The 16804-nt window shown below is 40.2% G+C and overlaps 2 protein-coding genes across 4 annotated transcripts; one reads left to right on the top strand and one right to left on the bottom strand.

Moving 5' to 3' along the window:
* Positions 1-135: 135 nt before the first annotated feature.
* On the bottom strand, positions 136-10097 carry brpf3a (bromodomain and PHD finger containing, 3a). 3 transcript variants are annotated; one of them, XM_033967375.2, is made up of 13 exons: positions 9757-10097; positions 7362-8850; positions 6637-6793; positions 5982-6113; positions 4803-4931; positions 4394-4706; positions 3205-3498; positions 2318-2839; positions 2187-2241; positions 2022-2104; positions 1853-1947; positions 1578-1732; positions 136-1493 (listed from the first exon to the last, which is right to left on the bottom strand). In XM_033967375.2, exons 2-13 carry the CDS (start codon positions 8783-8785, stop codon positions 1310-1312), a joined length of 3543 nt encoding a protein of 1180 aa, XP_033823266.1. In that variant the 5' UTR covers positions 8786-8850; positions 9757-10097; the 3' UTR covers positions 136-1309. The 3 variants fall into 3 exon arrangements, with proteins under 3 accessions (XP_033823266.1, XP_033823267.1, XP_033823268.1); XM_033967376.2 differs by having other exon boundaries at positions 2318-2836; positions 9757-10085; XM_033967377.2 differs by having other exon boundaries at positions 4394-4676; positions 9757-10085.
* Positions 10098-10723: 626 nt separating this feature from the next.
* si:dkey-183j2.10 (probable glutamate receptor) lies at positions 10724-16708 on the top strand. Its single transcript, XM_033967378.2, has 10 exons — positions 10724-10811; positions 10907-10980; positions 12329-12360; positions 12444-12623; positions 13315-13538; positions 13630-13724; positions 13962-14179; positions 14659-14878; positions 15932-16179; positions 16590-16708. The coding sequence occupies exons 2-10, from the start codon at positions 10920-10922 to the stop codon at positions 16689-16691; spliced, it is 1380 nt and encodes a 459-aa protein (XP_033823269.1). The 5' UTR covers positions 10724-10811; positions 10907-10919; the 3' UTR covers positions 16692-16708.
* The last annotated feature ends 96 nt before the right edge of the window (positions 16709-16804 follow it).

Raw genomic sequence — 16804 nt, 5'->3', positions numbered from 1 at the left:
CACGGCTGTCTCAGCAGTGTCTCTGCTCCATTCTAAACCTATAAAAGCATACATAAGAGCACGAGCAAAGAATATGTGGGTTACCTATGTAATTGCACTTTTACTTGAGTACTGAACAGAACACACACTTCAGGTTCAAACAGAATTTATTCTTTGGGAGAAAAATCTCCTTGGTCGATTTATAGATCTTGATTTACTTATGGCAAGATCAAAATCTCCTTAAAACACCCAAAAACAAGTCAATACAGTTGTGAGTTTGGTCACTTTGGCCTGCAGTGCTCCAGTCTGATCTCACATAATGATGTGTACAGCTCCACTATTACAAAGGTCTACTTTAGTGTTGTACATAAATCTTCTCAATATCTTTTAAATAACACTCTTTAACTGCCACAAATCATAAATTAAAATCTAAATTTGATTTGCATTCCTTAAATTATTTCATAGGTGGATAAAAACATACATTTACATATTTACAAAACTATACACATGCACCTTTTACTACATTGACTTTTTACATTTATGTATATTATATAAACACGTCACTGCCACTCGGATATGGCCCTAGAGAATACAGTTTTAACAGATTGTGCTTCTTCTCAAATTTGCACAAACTGTTTTCAGTGAGAGACAGAAACAAAGTAATAAGCGTTTTTCTAGTGGCTTAACATCACACTAACCACAAACTGTAGCTGCACCAAGAGTCTAGGATACAGTTTCACAATATGGAAAAACAATACAGACCTTCTCCATGTCATACCTGGACTGATATGTAGCCAAAAGCAATGAGATATTTTAGTCTTCAAAAGTAGATCATCTGATTTATGACTGTTGAAAATTCTCTAAAATACTTGGAAAAATATTTGTAGAAAGCCATAGAATAGGAGGATAACATTAAGACAAGTCACAGTCATCAGTGGCTTTTTGTTTGACTATAATAAATATTAAGAGCCAAAAATCTTACACTGTCCAGATATGACATGCATTCATGAATGACATGTCCCGATGCATTCCTTGACACAAGGAGACAGTTCAATGGCCAACACAATATAAATACATTTGGATTCAGACAATGACATTTAGATATTTACAGTCAACCCTCCCGTGCCTAAAAAAACAAACACTAAAACAGTGGTATTAAGACATGTGGGACATAACACAATGGACAAATCATTTCATGACAATGTCATCAAGCTTCAATTCAATAAAATCTTCTCAAATAAGGCAATCCTTTTCTATATAAAACCATCAAAAGTTATATTTCATAATCACCATTTGGAAAAATTCCCCAAGAGTCTGATACAAACTGAAGTCATATAAAATTGGAGGGAGTGAAGTTGAGATTTTCTCTCACGTGGTTCAGATGCTTCATGGCGCGGTCGTAGGCTGTGTGGACAGATTTACGAACACTGGGCTTCTTTCCCTCCATTAATCTCAGTTTGTCCAGTGTGCCGTCCGCCCCGAGTGGGACCAGCTTGTTTCGCGGGAGCCACTGCCTGAAAATCACCATGAAGCTTTTAGACAAAGGGCCGCCATGATGCAATGTTTCAGCCTGATTAAGTCTGTCTGTCTGAACTCACCACGTCCTTTTGGCGTCAAAGAACAGCACCAGGAAGAGCCTTTCCTCTCCTTCCGTCTCTCGGCCCTCTCCAAGTTTGAGCACCTCCACAGGAGGCACGGGAATAGGGATCCCATTGTGGAGCAGCCCTTCCTGGGGCATGTCTGGGTCAACAATCTGCAACAAAAACTCATGTCAGTGAATTACTGCCCTGAGAAAAAGGCCACAACACTCTTTTTCCTTCATGTCAACTGCAACACATGCAAAATGTACAGCCCATATCAAGCCAGTTCTCACCATTGCTGGATATGAAGGATACCCTCTGGTTTTGGCCCAAACTAAGTCCAGAGGTGTCAGCTCCGTATAAGTGTCCTCTGACAGTGAAGAACTGCCTGTGAAAGTGACAATGTGGCAAATGTTCAAATGTTTGTCCTTTTAAATACATACTAAATAGTATGATACCTACTAGTAGAGATCTCTCCATTTTCACTCTCAGGAACTTTAGCCAGAGCTGGCTTTCCCCGACTGCGTTTTGGAGGAGGACTGCAGCTGCAACATCCACAGATAAGAGTTCATGTAAATGCTTACTTACAATTATAGAATAAACATCAGTTTTTCAGAAAAAACTCACTCTTGCTCTTCATCATCTTCAGCATCAGTCAAGGTGTGCTTCCCATTGGTCAGATCTAATAAAAACATCAGTAGAATTACTCAAAGACGATAGCTGACCAATATTATGTGTTAAGTGATTTATTCTCACACCTTCTTTATTGAGTATTGGAGGTTTTTCTGCTTCATTGTACAAGCTCTGTGCTCTCGACCTCAGGTGGTGTGATGGAGAGGGTGGAGTGGGGGATGGGGTAGGGGGTAAGATCACGTTGGTCACACCTGGAGACTTGGGGCTGACAGGAGCACTATCTAGTCCATTTGTTTTGGCCTCACATTCTTTCTTGTTTTTCACCATTCGCACTCCATTTTTGGCCTTTTTAAAGAGCACAGATGTTCGCCGCCCTACTCCGACCACAGGCAGAGATGGAGGGGTACCCAGGGGCGTGGCTTCATGCTCTGCCTCTTGTTGGGACGATCGCGTTTCGGCTACCTCTGCCTCATCCTCTCCTTGACTCTTGCTGCCACTACGGGACGATCTCTGCCGTTTGTAGGAGCGGCCAGGTGACCTCCGACCCCCAGAAACGATGCTGAGGTCAGGGGGCTCAAGAGGGGCATCTCCGGGTAGAGGGGATGACACAGGGCAAGTGAGTTCAAGTACTGGAGGGACGTCATCTACTACACAGAAGACAAAACAAAAAGTACAAAATTATTTAGCAGGAAAAGACTTTTTATTTTTTGCACATATTTTTACACACTGCTAAATGCCTTGGACATATTGCTGGGCTTAAAATTACATCACAAAATTCTATAGGCCAATAATATTTAATACCTATAGGGGGCATTTTTCATTTCCATTTTCAATGTATCTCCCACCTCTAACCAGTGTTAATACAAACTTCAGTTACTGTAATCAGAATTTCCAACCAAATGAATTAATTTAACTGAAAAAAAAAACTCTTTGACAAATTCAGATCAATGTATGTACATAAAACAACTATATACAACTACAATATATCTGTGATCTAACTAATATAAATTACCTGTGTTTGTAATATCCTTCTCCTCAGTTCGTTCCTTCTTCTTCCTCCTTCCTCGTTCCTTCACTTGCTCCTCCTCCTCGCCGTCTTCCTCTTTTTTGTCGTTCCCGTTGACTGCGTGCTGGTGGCTCATCTTCTGTCTGAGCGAGTTGATCTCTCTGCGCAGTAACCGAATACGTTTGGTTCGACCGCCGCTGGTTTTCATCGACGTTACCATGTCTAATTTATCCAGTAAAGCTTTCAGTTGCTCCTCTGTCGTTAGGTGCAGTCTGTTCTCTGGATCCAGCAACGAGTCAACTAAACCAACAGAAACAGATTAGCATTCACTCTCTGATGAAAATGTACAAGACTCTATGTTACTGGTTCTCTTTTAATAGTACAAAGGGACAAATGCTTAAAAATAACACTGTATCAATCAAACCAATGCAAGACAATGGGTTGGGAAAAACTAACTTGCTGATAGTACTGGCTCTTAGCACTAATCGGTACTAATCGGTACTAATCGGCGTGAAACAAAGCAAGGTCTGTTTTATGAAGAATAAAAAGGATACAGAGTGCTGCATGTGTCCATGGAAAACAGGTGCTCAATGGGAGATAGGGTGGTTCTTTGCATGGGAAAACAGCTCTGGCTTTTGGAAATATTTAACACACAAAATTCTGCTACACATTATTCTCAATGACAAAAACTGACTTCCTTGTTACACTGGGCCAAAACGTGTTGGTGTGTGTTTTATTCAAATATTTGTTTTCTCTTGCAAAGGTCTATCTTATCTTAACATATCTAAAAGAGGACGTGTCGTGGAGCCGGTAAAAAAATTATTACTATCTCATGCAAACACTGCATTTACAAAGAATTAATACAAGCAAAGTGTATAAAGAAGTTTTAGTAAACAGCATTTTCATAAGTTAAAAGGCAGATGGAACTGTGCACTCGCTCACAAATCTTCAGCTAACTCACTCCATAGTTTCTCATTCCAGCTGTTAAATCCTTATTATCCTAATAAAGTCATTAGTTGACAAAAAAAATCTGGTTGACTGAAACACCATTGGCCGATTTATTTACTAAACCATTACAGTCCTATTTCAAACACAACAGCAAAAATAATCACAAAAATTAAGAGTAATTGACAGGTGTTTTTGATGTGAACAAAACATTTTAATAATTTTAAAATGGGATGATGTGAACTCTTACCATCATCCCATGTGCAGTTGTAGAAGCCATGTTTGTTGGTTTCTTCTGGTAGATGCATCCCAGTGCTGGGGTCCAATCCAATGCTCTGGAACTGTCTTTGGGCTTGTCTGAAGATAGCGCCCCCTACGTCTTTCATCTGTAACGCCGTCTTATGAAACATGGTGTCTTTAGAGTTGTACTTGAGGCAGTTGGCGATCATGAGTTCAAAGTCCTTCTGCAGTTCTGAGATGGTCGTGTAGCCGTGGGCCTCTAGCTTGGATCTCATTGTGGCTAAATCCATGGGCTGGGAAACAAACTCCAAGTAATCTGGGACCTCAATTAATCATAGAAAATTATCTTAGCTTATCGTTAAGTAGCCAAAGTATTTCTAAAATATAGATAGGCATGTATAGAAAATGTCTTAACCAACCTCTGAAAGATTGACGGGTTGTGAGAATATTTTACTTGTGTCCTTCTCCTGTAGTTGGTCCAAAGTTGTTCGAAGGAGCACCAATGCTGGAGTTAGCTTTAGCTCAAGAGCAGCCTGTTGGATTTTCATCTATGGAGAATTAAAGAAATATATTATAATGTTTATATAATTTATTTCTTCTATGTTCTGAACTTCTTTGTAGAGCAGTTAGTTAAAAGACAGACCACAATTAAAACACACCACAACCCAAAACACATTATAATTACAATAAGTCTAATCATAACATTTCTCTATTATTTTTATGTTAATTAACAATAGCGATAACATTTGATAAAATAAAATTTCTTCCTGTATCTGTAATGCTTAACACATTGAAGTGGAGTGTTTATTGATGCACACGAGTACTGCACTCTGAGGCCTGTGTTGAACTATTCAATATCACATCGACTGTTGTGTCTAGGTCTGTCACAATAATCATTATATTGGTTTATCATTCAATACATTATACCTGGAACAATGTTTTGTGTAACTCTTCTTTTTTTATTGTATGATAAGATTCACATAAGTTGATGACTAAAAGGCTACAATCAAAGTGTATAATTCTGCAGATCATGTTTTTTAATGATATACAATAAGAAATGGGTTTACTAAGATTATGTGTTATTAGGATCACTATGTCTGTGGCATAAAGTACTTTCAATATTATAGTTTATTGTAATATATTTCTGTAGCAATATACGGCACTTCAAAATGTGTTATCGCGACAGGCCTCATTGTTGCATCCCTAGTAATTCTGTTAGAGAGAATGATTTTGAGTGTTGCACGCACTAATGTTGTCACGATACTAAAATTTCAAACTTGATTTCAATGTTGAGGAATAGACTCGATACTCAATACCAATTCCGATACCATGATGATAATAAAAAACACTTTCTTTAGACAATAGAATGTCATTTTCAGCATTAAATCATAGTACCTTCTTTTATATTACCATGTGGCCTTACATCTGTGTAATCCATCAGTCCACTTATTCTCAATAGTGGTCCATGGGTTTATACTCGTCTACTGATAGGTCAAGATCAGTCTAAAGCTATTCAGGAATGGTTAGATATATACCAGTTTTAATATCGATTAGTATCTGATTTCTCAATACTTTTGACATCCCGAGCATTCACCCACCTGTTCCCTCTTTAGCCTCTCTCTCTTTCGGATGAGCTCGATCAGAAGCCGGGCTCTCTCCAGGTCCTGCCTCAGTTTCTGCCAGTATCTCAGCTCCTCCCTTGCCGCGCACAGCTTCTCATCAGGCTCCTTCTGTTAGACATAAACCACAGACACTCAAAACATTAAGAGGGAACTGATGTTTTTCATTGCCGCTAGAAAGCTTTTTAATAGGTTGCTTTCTAAAATCCCTATGGTTTAAAATTGAGCTGAAGGATAGGTCAGAGTTTTATAGTAGAATTAGCTTTTTAACTGTCACATTGCAGATTTGTTATCCTGGTTTATGGTTAATATCTCTGTAATTACCAGGCCTATCCACATAAAACAAAAGATGGTTCAGTGTCATATTTTTCAGAATAAGTAAGCAAAGGGGATTTTTTTTTATAGCTTCAGAAAGTAGTTCTATTATTCAACCCCAAAGACATGATTGTTGTCATTTGAAAGGACTTGAAGCCATAACATTTCGCCAACATGTGATGATAAGGTTGAATTTGTGGATCTTACGTTTGGTTATTTCTGTAAAAAACTGCAAATCTCCCATAATTACATTGGCTGAGACATTGCAGCTAATTTCTAAACATGTAGATTTATCATGCTTAGGCTCATAAAGGGTTACCTGCTCAGTGGTTTTGTGGGTTTGCATATGGGAGTGTAGGCGTCGTATTAAAGGCATCCCATTTCTAGACTGTCGTTTCAGTAACCAGTAGTTATGAAGTCTCTGCATGAACTGGTTTTTCCTCTGGACGTTTACTCCTGTGCAGATTTTATTCAGCCTGTAAAATGTAAAGAGCAATGGGTTATGGTTAATAAGTTAGTTTGGCTGCCATATAATGCGTACCACAATATGACATACTGGGTTTTAGATTGAATTACTGTACAACATTTTCAGGGCCTAGGGTTTTAACTGAAATTGAGTCAAGGAAAATGTTTATTGATAATTAGGCCAGCCTCTGTCAGGTGCTGAGTGACAACCTGTTTAACCAATCACAGTGAAACGTGAACTTTCAGAAGCAGCAGATGGATTTAGTTATCTATTAAAAGCAATATAACAATACTAAATGTGCATGAAATGTGATAAAATTATGTAAATTATGCTATATGTTTTACTTTTGTCATATCGCCCACCCTTACTGTCAATATGAATTTGTGGTGTGGTCGGATAAAATGTAATGGACTAATGGACTAATGGACGCTACGATATAAATGCAATATACAGCCTGTGGATTTTCCTATGAATTTTTTATTTAACTGATACAGAAATGCAGATTCTATTGAGGCATCATATTATAGAAAATGACAATGGTAATAATAATAATAATAAACCTTTCTTTAATTTTTTACCTGTGAGAAGGTATCTGAGGCACGAGCAGCAGAGGCACATTGGACCGCCGCGACCCTCCTCTGGTCCCCTTCTTCTTCTGCCCTTTCGTACCTTTTTTATTTTGTGGCGAAGGCGGGCTCTGGGTGTACGACCTTTGACCCCGGTTGCCCCGCCCTCCCACCAGCCTGCCCTCGACAGACTCATCTCCTGACCCATCCCGCCTCTCCCCAACCGGAGAATGGTGCTCACAGAACGCAGTCTTTTTTACTGAGAAAGTTGTTCCGTTTACCCCTGTTTCTCTGACTGGATCTATCTTCATGAATAAACCGGCTTTCTGAGCGCATGTTACGTGGAAAGCTCTATAGCAGTTAGCTTTGTGGCACTGTATTGACGCGCCCCTACCCTTCTGCTTACAGAGATAGCACGTTAGCTTCCATCGGGCAGGGGGAATGTTCTTTATCCCTTCAACTGGCTCCAAAAACACAGTATTTGCAAAGCAGACTTCTGGTATCCATATGGCACAAACTACATGAGCCCAGCGGCCATCACTTGTTTGCTTGAAGGCACCTCCTCGATTGGGACAGAGGACGCAGTCTACAGGACGGGAGGGGGATTGCAAGCAGCAGCGACATAACCACTGACCCTCTGGGACATAGGGTACGCCATAGCACTCCTGATGAACAGCTAAATTACAGATATCGCAAAACAAAATGACGTTGCTATTTAGGCATTCGTCATCCAGGCAAACACAGCAAAAGGCATCCTCGTCGACAGCACACTGGGCCAAAGCTTGACTGCGGGATTCTAATATGGACTCCCTTTCCAATCGATCAATAAGGAGTTCGAAAGTGTCCGGAGGTACTGAGGCTACACCGTCCCGTACTCGTTTTTGGTTAACCATTTCTAACCAGGCTAAATCCTCTTCATCCATATCGTACTCTGCTACATTGTCCTGTTCCTCCCCTGTTTTGTCTATGAAGCGATAATAAGCCGATGGCAGAGATGGTGCTTCGGACAGGCTCACTGATTTCAACAAGCGAAATTTCGGTTCAGGCAAAGGCGAATGGTGCTGTGTGGAGTTTGTGTTTCCACTCTGCTGATGTGACCGTTGTTGATTCTTCCCGCTCTTTTTGTTTTTGTTATTCGCGACTTTTCGACTAGACCTCGTTCTGCTTTGGGTCTTTTCCTCACTGTTTTCCTTGTTACTGTTGCACTCTATAATATCCTGTGCTGTCATCTCATCGTCTGTTATAATGGGGAGCAGGTCAGATATGTTGATGCGGTGGATTCTTCCCTCCAGGTCGACTTCCACGATCTTCTGAGCCTGTGCGTAGGTGAGTGTCTCTCGGGACGGAGAGAGCTGCAGTTTGTAAGGGGAGGCCGGTCTTTGGGTGCCAGAGCTGCCCCGGCCTCGACCTCTGCCGCGACCTCGACCCCGGCCCATGATGGCGCTCCTGTGGGCGTCTCACATTCCCGCCTCCGTGTATGTGTGGGACATACACCAGATTCCTTCAAAACAGAACACAAGTAAATTATTAGGTCAACGTCAGATGAATGATAATAACTAATGTTTACTTCACTTTTAACACATTGAAGATGTTTTGTGGCTTACACACGTATTGTGTGACCTTGTAGAGGTAGCCTAGGTTTAAAAAATATTTTGTATCATATTACAAATGGATTTTTTAATCCAATTTTGGATAATTTAGAGTACTAATGCAAAACCATTATTTAAATCTATGTTATATTGTCATGTTGTCATTATAAAATAAATAACCCCAGATGTATTCAGTTCCTGTGTGGCCCTGTATAAAATACAACAGTGTTTATGAGTTTTTCAGTAGACTTGTTCATTTTGTCAGTGTGTTGACTGAAGTATGGAACAGTCACACTGTTGAACTAAAAACAAATGATGTTACCTCAAGTACTCTTTGCACAAGCCGTGAGTTACAGCCTTGTTCCTGTGTTGTTACACCATTGGTCTAAATCAGAGCCCGTAACAGGACGGTCCAATCAGAAAGTGTCTCCATCGATTTTTTTCTACATTGCTCGACATAGTTTGGTTGCGCTGCGCTAAATACCAACCCGAGTATCTAACATCTGTCAGCCATTTTATGCGAAGAACAGCGGAGACAACATTTGTATTGCACGTTGATTAGGATCCCAATTATGCACGGCAGCAGCCGTCAGTGCACGGCCGCACGGTCTGCGCTGGTCCTGCGTGTCTAAATGCACTGCACGCAAAAACACGAGCTCGACATTACAGTGCGCAACGCCTCGGCTTTGGCTCAAATTCAGAGGCTGCAGAAGCTGCTGATGTGATAAGGTTTCGGTCGGATAGGACACAGAAGTCGTGTAACAAAACCACTGAATATCTGCGACCGACACAAACGGTGAAAACACCAGAGACATTACCTCGTGCGGCGCTCCCCCGCGGAGAGGTGTCACGTACAATAAGCAGCAGGCTAAATGAGAGCCGCTGACAGACCACAGCAGACCTCAGCCGAGGCGGACATGCTCATGTTAGCTTAGCTAGCCGGTAATTCAGGAGCGACAGTGTCATCTTCAGCCCTGCAGTTTTCCGCCCAGAGCGCAGTGAGACACGACAGCTGCGCACGGGTCCATGGCTCAGGGATGGACCTTCACAACAGTATCGGTTATTATTACAAAAATGTTGAAATCACGAAGATATAAAATTAATGCGCCCTGGATGAGGCTAAATATTCAGTCAAGATGGCTTGAAAATACGCCCCTTTGGAAAAAAGCACACAGCCAGTCATAGGCCGTCACTTTACCTCGCGCACAACGCGCACCGATCTTTGATTGGTCAGAGCTCAAACCCGAGTCTGTGCATTAAACCAGAGGCTCTGCGCTGCTGCCAAAGCGTGAGAGATAAACAAGTGGGCCAAAAGCGCGCCAGTGCCTCGTGCATATTCACCTGTGCACCTGCTTTAGGCCACTTTAAACAGACAGGCTTATAAACACACAGATTATCAGGCGTGTCAGTGTAATAGGGTAAAATAGCCTGTTATATTTGGCTTTATTGGCCAAAAGCCTATTTGTTTTTAGACGTTTTAGGCCAAATTAACCTTGGCGATTGGCTTTTCACAAATAGTTTTTTAGCTTTTGTAGACAGTCATCATCATGAAATTGTTAATTTGCACTTGGATAAGAAAGGCGACTCCCAGGAGGCTCTTCAGATTCATGATGAAACCTCTACTGTGGCTTTTTATCTTGCATATCCATCATAGCAACTTAGGCTCTCATTTCCTCATATTGGAAAATGTTCTTTTTCTCCCAGCTCTGAAATTTGGGGTCACTCCCACTAAAGACATGTCTCCCCTGTCTCCTCCCACAATCCCATGTTGTGTCTCTGAACATTTGAATGATCATAACTGTCTCTGGATCACAGCTGAGAGCCACTCAACCAGCAGAACCTTCAGCACCACTGGCACGACTCAACACCACAGGTCCTACATACTTTTGTCACAGTCTTTGTATCTCCACTCAGCTAATTTAATAGTAGTGTAACCTAAAGCTAGATTGTTTTTCTTTTTTTTTTCAGGATACAGTTCAGGATGTTAAGCTTTGTTGTGCTTGTTTTGGCCTTTATGTTTGACACAAGAATATGTCACGCAGGTAAGATGCTCTTTTCTATAGGACTATTTTGGTTCAGTTTGTAAAATGTACCACAAGCCTATTGCAATTTAATTCAGCAACACCTCGAGTTCAGAAAAAGGTTCAGAGTTGGTTACATTCATAGGTTTTAAGGTAAATAATTCCTTCTTAATTTTTCTGTTTTATATTTTCTTTTTCTGTGAGAATCTTTCCCCATGTAAAAGATAATATATAAAGTAATATTTTGATTTGCTTATGTGGTGACAGAGGACTGTTGTCTTGTTTTCTTTAGAACAGACTGGAGACTGTTGGTTAGGTAATATGTCCGGAAAAAAAATAAAAATCTTACTCAAGCATTCATATTTCGTAACAATATGGCTTGGTACTTGAACATTTACTTAGGCAGTAGTTTCTTGGGTTTTCACTGCTGGATTTGATCAATTTTTTTCAAGTCTCACAAATAAAAAACTGTCAAATTTATTCATTATCAAAGGCTAGCGCTGCTTCCTTTCCAACCTACAAATCCAAATAGGAAATAAGCCAGTCAAAATGGTAATAAATCATGTCTTAAAGCAAACAAAGATCCAGTGTTGCAGGGTTTTTGAAAAGGAGGATGTGGTGGTTGTCAAAACTCACCCCTGGAGATCCAGACCCGGATTTGGACCATATTATGTTTTTTTGCTGGATTCTCACTGGCCCCGTCTCACAGTAGCACAGCTTTGAATTAAAATGTATCTTTGAAAATGTGCCATGACGCAAGCTGTTTGAAATAATAGAGAAAAAGTTAAATCAGGAGTCGGTAGAGTTGGGCCACTGGTGAGTATAACTAGTACAAGGAATAGAGATTTGGCTTTGAGTTGACAAAATACTCAAATTTTTATGAAGTGGTCCAGTGACATATGATAAGTGTTTTTCTTTTTCAGTTGGTTTAATGCAATTACTCAATAACTAAAGTTAACAAATATGACTTTATTTTATTTATTGTGATTTATTAATAAGTTCCATTTCAGATGTAGTATCTCATTTTCAAGGTCCAACTGAAAAAAGGAGCCATATTCACTTACTTGCAGTTGGCAGATGCTCCACTTTTTTGAGTAGATGATCTGCTGATTGCTTGTCTGCCTGGAATGTTCCACTGTATGGCATTAAACTTGAATATCTTGCATCATTTATTTAATTACAGGTGTGTTTGTTGCTCAGAAAAGTGTGTTTTCTTGTGAGCGCGGGGGCCACCTCTCCACAGATCTGGCCTGTAACTAGGCCAGATGTCACCTGCTTGTCTCCATGGGGATAGATAGATTTTACTGTGACAAGCGGCTACACCAAAGTTCCATAATGCACCTTTAACATACTTTTTTCTGTCTTTCAGTGGGAACAGAGCTGAGAATCACCACAATAAAGGTATATTATAATGAAACAAGTAACACTGGCATTAAAACACGTAGCATACACATGTGCTCTGCTTTGATTTTCTTTATTGACAGCAAGAACCGTTCACCATATCGAAAGGCTCAGATTTTGAAGGCTTCTGCATGGACCTGCTTTTTGAAGTGGCCAAAAAAGTGGGATTCAGATACAAAGTGCACCTGGTGAAAGACGGCTTGTACGGCAAAGTGGACGAGAGCGGGCGCTGGAAGGGGATGATCGGAGAGGTCATCCAAGGGGTGAGGCTTTTAAAAACGCTCTGTTGTAAGGAAGCGTGCCAAATTTCTTCTGGTTGTTTATTTTCTAAACACAAAGGCTACTGTAGGCCATAACCCAGGCCAAAACAAGAGCAAAACAACAGTAGATTCAATTCATCAGAGCCAGTCTCCAAACCGACCAGTAACTGACCAATACAACCTTCACATGAACCTGTCGGCATAGCAACCAAGTGTCACATACATTAACAACAACAAACACAGTATACTGATGTGCAAACAGTCGTCTGGTGGGATTAGTAGTGGTATTGATTTATATAAAAAAATAAATAAAAAATAAACACAGATAGAACGATTAACACTCTAAAGTAAACTGATAAAGCATGGGATGGTGTCAAAAGTGGTTGAGCGCTCGCCCATAAACCCAAAAATTAGTGGTTAGATCCCTGCTCCAACTAGAATATACTGTTGTTGTGTCCATGAGCAAGACGCACACCTATAAATGTGGTGAATGATATATGGGTAATGAATGATAAATGAAATGTAAAGCACTTTGAATATGAAAATGTGCAATCCATATAGGTTTCAGAATGATGGAAGATTAGGACCGTTGCCATAGCGATTACCAATTTAGAACAAAATTTTATATCTTTTGAATTAATACATGAAAACTGAGCATTATTTTTCATCATGTTTCTTTTATTCTTTGTTGTAGGAGGCAGACTTGGCCGTAGCGCCTCTCACTGTGACAGCAGCTCGAGAGAAGGCTGTGGGGATGACAAAACCGTTCATGCAGACGGGAATCAGCATCCTTCTCCGCAGAGACAGCTCGGAAAACCAGGGATCGTTCACCTTCCTCGCCCCATTTAACACTCAGACCTGGGTCGGCCTACTAGTGGCTTATCTGGGAACTGCAGCCTGCATGTTTTTAATTGCACGGTCAGAAACATACTACTTACAGACATCTTAGACTTTTTAAAGAACCTCATATCTTGTTGCAGTACTAATATTACATTGGTGTAATTTGCAGGTTGAGTCCATGTGAATGGGCTCCTGAGAGTGATCAGAACAGGTTCAGTGTTGTGCACAGTTTGTGGTATACAGTTGGAGGTTTGACATTACAAGGTACAAAAAAGCATGTAACATCTCTTCTTTAAACTAGTCGCAGAATTTAAAGACATTTATTTAACCCCAATTGCATATGAAATTAGCTGGAAAGTGACATTATGTTATTTGTCTCATATACACCCATACAAAATATATCAGAACTAATGGTGAAAGGTTTCAAATATTATGTCATCAATTAAAAACATACTAGCCATACTATAACTATATACTTGATGCGTCTCTTTTGTCACATAGGGGCTGGTCCTCATCCAAAGTCTCTCTCTGGTCGTGTGGTCAGTTCCTGTTGGTGGATATTCACTCTGTTCCTTTTGGCCCATTATTTTACAAACCTGAGCTCCTCAAACGCTGCACAATCCTCGTCTTTAACAGTGAAAGGGTTTGACGATCTGGCCAATCAGGAAAAGATGGAGTATGGGTGCCTGGCGGGGTCTTCTACTCTTGCATTCTTCAAGGTGAGTTCACATATTTAGTACAGCACCAAGTATTCTGGCATTTGTCTCAGAGCCATCATAAATATCCTCTTTTTTTGATCTACTGTATATTCTTTTTCAGTGGATATGTCCATGCAGACTGGTTTTCATTTCCCATGACTTGTGCTGTCACTGCGTCCTTTTGTAGCCATACTTACGATATAAACAAGTGCATGTGCAAGGTCATTCGTATAGCGCCTTTCATTCATCGAGGCAGCTCATGGTGATTTGCAGTCAGGACAGCGTAGAAACATACCAGTCTCTATTATCATATGAAATACTGCACAAAAGGCCCTAGTTCCTGTACTTCAGTAATGTGAGATTAGTACTTTGGTTGTTACAATAAGAAAAACATTTGCACTTGTCTGCATTTTCTCCTTAATTAAAATTTACTGAACGAATGTAATGCAATGTCTGATCACTGTATTTCATTTTTCAAGCATCCATTGTTTTTGTTGCAGAATTCCAATAACATGGTGTATCGGAGGATCTATGAGCACATGGAGAGGAGGAAGAGTTTTGTGTCTTCGATGGATGAGGGGGTGCGCAGAGCCAAAGAGGGAAACTACGCCTTCATCGGAGAGTCCGTGTCTCTGGATATGGCTGCGGCTCATCACTGTGAACTGGTCCGGAGTCATGAGGTCATCGGGATGAGAGGATACAGTTTCGCAGCACCGATTGGTAGTATATACATTTCTCTGCTAACATACATGACCATTCATACAGACAGGGCCTCCCTCTTTTCTGCGTCACTCGAGGAAAAATTAAAACTAAAACACAACTCTGCCCACTCCAGTCCTTCTTTCTTACAACCAGGGAATAATTTAGTTCCATAAAATGTTTCTTTATAAAAGAAAAATACATATTTATATGACATATGTACGCCGTATCTATACAGCACGGTACGGGACGCGGTTTGAAGCGAAATCTCCAGATTTTCACTCTGGCTGTAGCTCCATCTCCTTCAAACTGGTGGATCCAGGGTCGACCCTCTGAAGGTTCTGTTTTGTGCTGCTGTGATCCGCTGTGGAAAATAACTATTTTCAGTGAAAGTAGAAGAGGTTTATATTGAGCTGAAATGTCTCTTGCATTGTGCTGCTGTTATACCATAATGCCAAATAATTTTAGATTAGAATCTCCAACCAGGAAATTAAACTGTAGGATCATGATTAATAGAAAATGTGCAAACAAAAAGCAACTTGGCAACTTTAAAATGCTGGGACCAGCAATTTCTAGGCATTGATAATCTATAAATCTTGATTTTTGTTTAGCTAATTCAGTGACAGTGATTATAGGATAAAGATATTAGTGATTTCTAAAACAAAATATCTCCCCTACTGAATAACTAGAGTGATGGAGCACTGTAAGAAGGCCATTGGACAATCAAGTTTCAGTTTGACTGCCTTACTGCTAAACTGCTGTATGGATCAGTATTTTCTTTTGTGGAACTAAATCTTTAACGGAGCCAATGGTCAAGCCAAATAGACACAGCTTAATGATGTGATAACAATGTAATGAACCCTTGCTAACACTTAGCCTAGTTAGCCTTAATAAAGCATGAAAAATGTTTGATTCACAACAAATAGTTATGCAGAATGATTCAGGCTTAGCAGTAACTCCTAAAACCTTAATTAAGTACTTACTAACTAATAAACTCTTTATTAATTTTTTTCTTCACGCTTCTTCAGGCAAATTGGTGCAGTTATTATAAAGTGTGACTAAACTCTTTTCCAGGCTTCCCTCTCTTAAAGAACTTGAGCGTGGCGATCCTGGAGCTGAGTGAAGCGGGGGAGCTGGCTTACCTGCGCAGTAAGTGGTGGCCCAGTCATTGCTTGGACCAGGACCAGACCGGGACCACACAGGGACCTCTGCAGGGCCTCAGGGGGCTGTTCCTGCTCCTGTCTCTGGGCTTGGGACTGGGGCTCCTGCTGGCCCTCCTGGAGCTCACCGCACACAGCCGAACCAGAGCATCAGAGCAGAAGGTACAGAATGTAGTACACACTGTCATATTATGCATTTAAAGTCCATTTTTGAGTTTGGAAATATTATCATAACACATTTGTTAGGGATGTTACAGTATCAAGTATTAGTGTTAAGAATTAAAAGGTAATTATCTTTCTTATTCTTGTGTTAATAATTATCCATAAAGTGATAATTGATGAGCTGTGTAACAAAACTATTATAAATGCTGATACTATTAACAAATACAGCAATAGTAACTAGCCTCCCAACCCAGAATGCTTTACATTTTCACAATGAAGCAGACAGATGCAATAAATCATGGGAGACAATAAAGGATTATCTTGTCTTAATATGCCAATCTTAAACGTGTTCTAACTAAACAAATTTCAATAGGATGGAATTCACATGATTTTATATCTTTCCCGTATAGAAATCTTGTTGCTCCGTGCTGGTTGAACAGCTAAGTCTGCGCTTCATGCCCCACAAAGCGATACCACAGGAAACAAGTGATAACAAGAAGGACCAACCATAAAATCCAATGGCAATTTTTTTTATAACATGACTGGAATTTTTTACTAACAAAATATTTACAGACATTTACATGTGCGGCTTAAAATAGTTCATTACTACATTGTATTATTTTCT

Source organism: Periophthalmus magnuspinnatus, chromosome 5 (assembly GCF_009829125.3).
Source record: "Periophthalmus magnuspinnatus isolate fPerMag1 chromosome 5, fPerMag1.2.pri, whole genome shotgun sequence".
Lineage (NCBI taxonomy): Eukaryota > Metazoa > Chordata > Actinopteri > Gobiiformes > Gobiidae > Periophthalmus > Periophthalmus magnuspinnatus.
This window is presented reverse-complemented; position numbering and strand designations above follow the sequence as displayed.

Excerpts from the sequence above, each read along its gene's own strand:
- brpf3a (XM_033967375.2), bottom strand. The coding sequence starts at position 8,785 with ATGGGCCGGGGTCGAGGTCGCGGCAGAGGTCGAGGCCGGGGCAGCTCT. Across the intron at positions 2,840-3,204 it reads GAAGGATATTACAAACACAG|TAGATGACGTCCCTCCAGTA; the intron begins GTAATTTATATT and ends TCTTCTGTGTAG. Across the intron at positions 1,948-2,021 it reads AAATGGAGAGATCTCTACTA|GCAGTTCTTCACTGTCAGAG; the intron begins GTAGGTATCATA and ends TCACTTTCACAG.
- si:dkey-183j2.10 (XM_033967378.2), top strand. The coding sequence starts at position 10,920 with ATGTTAAGCTTTGTTGTGCTTGTTTTGGCCTTTATGTTTGACACAAGA. Across the intron at positions 12,361-12,443 it reads TGAGAATCACCACAATAAAG|CAAGAACCGTTCACCATATC; the intron begins GTATATTATAAT and ends CTTTATTGACAG. Across the intron at positions 12,624-13,314 it reads TCGGAGAGGTCATCCAAGGG|GAGGCAGACTTGGCCGTAGC; the intron begins GTGAGGCTTTTA and ends TCTTTGTTGTAG.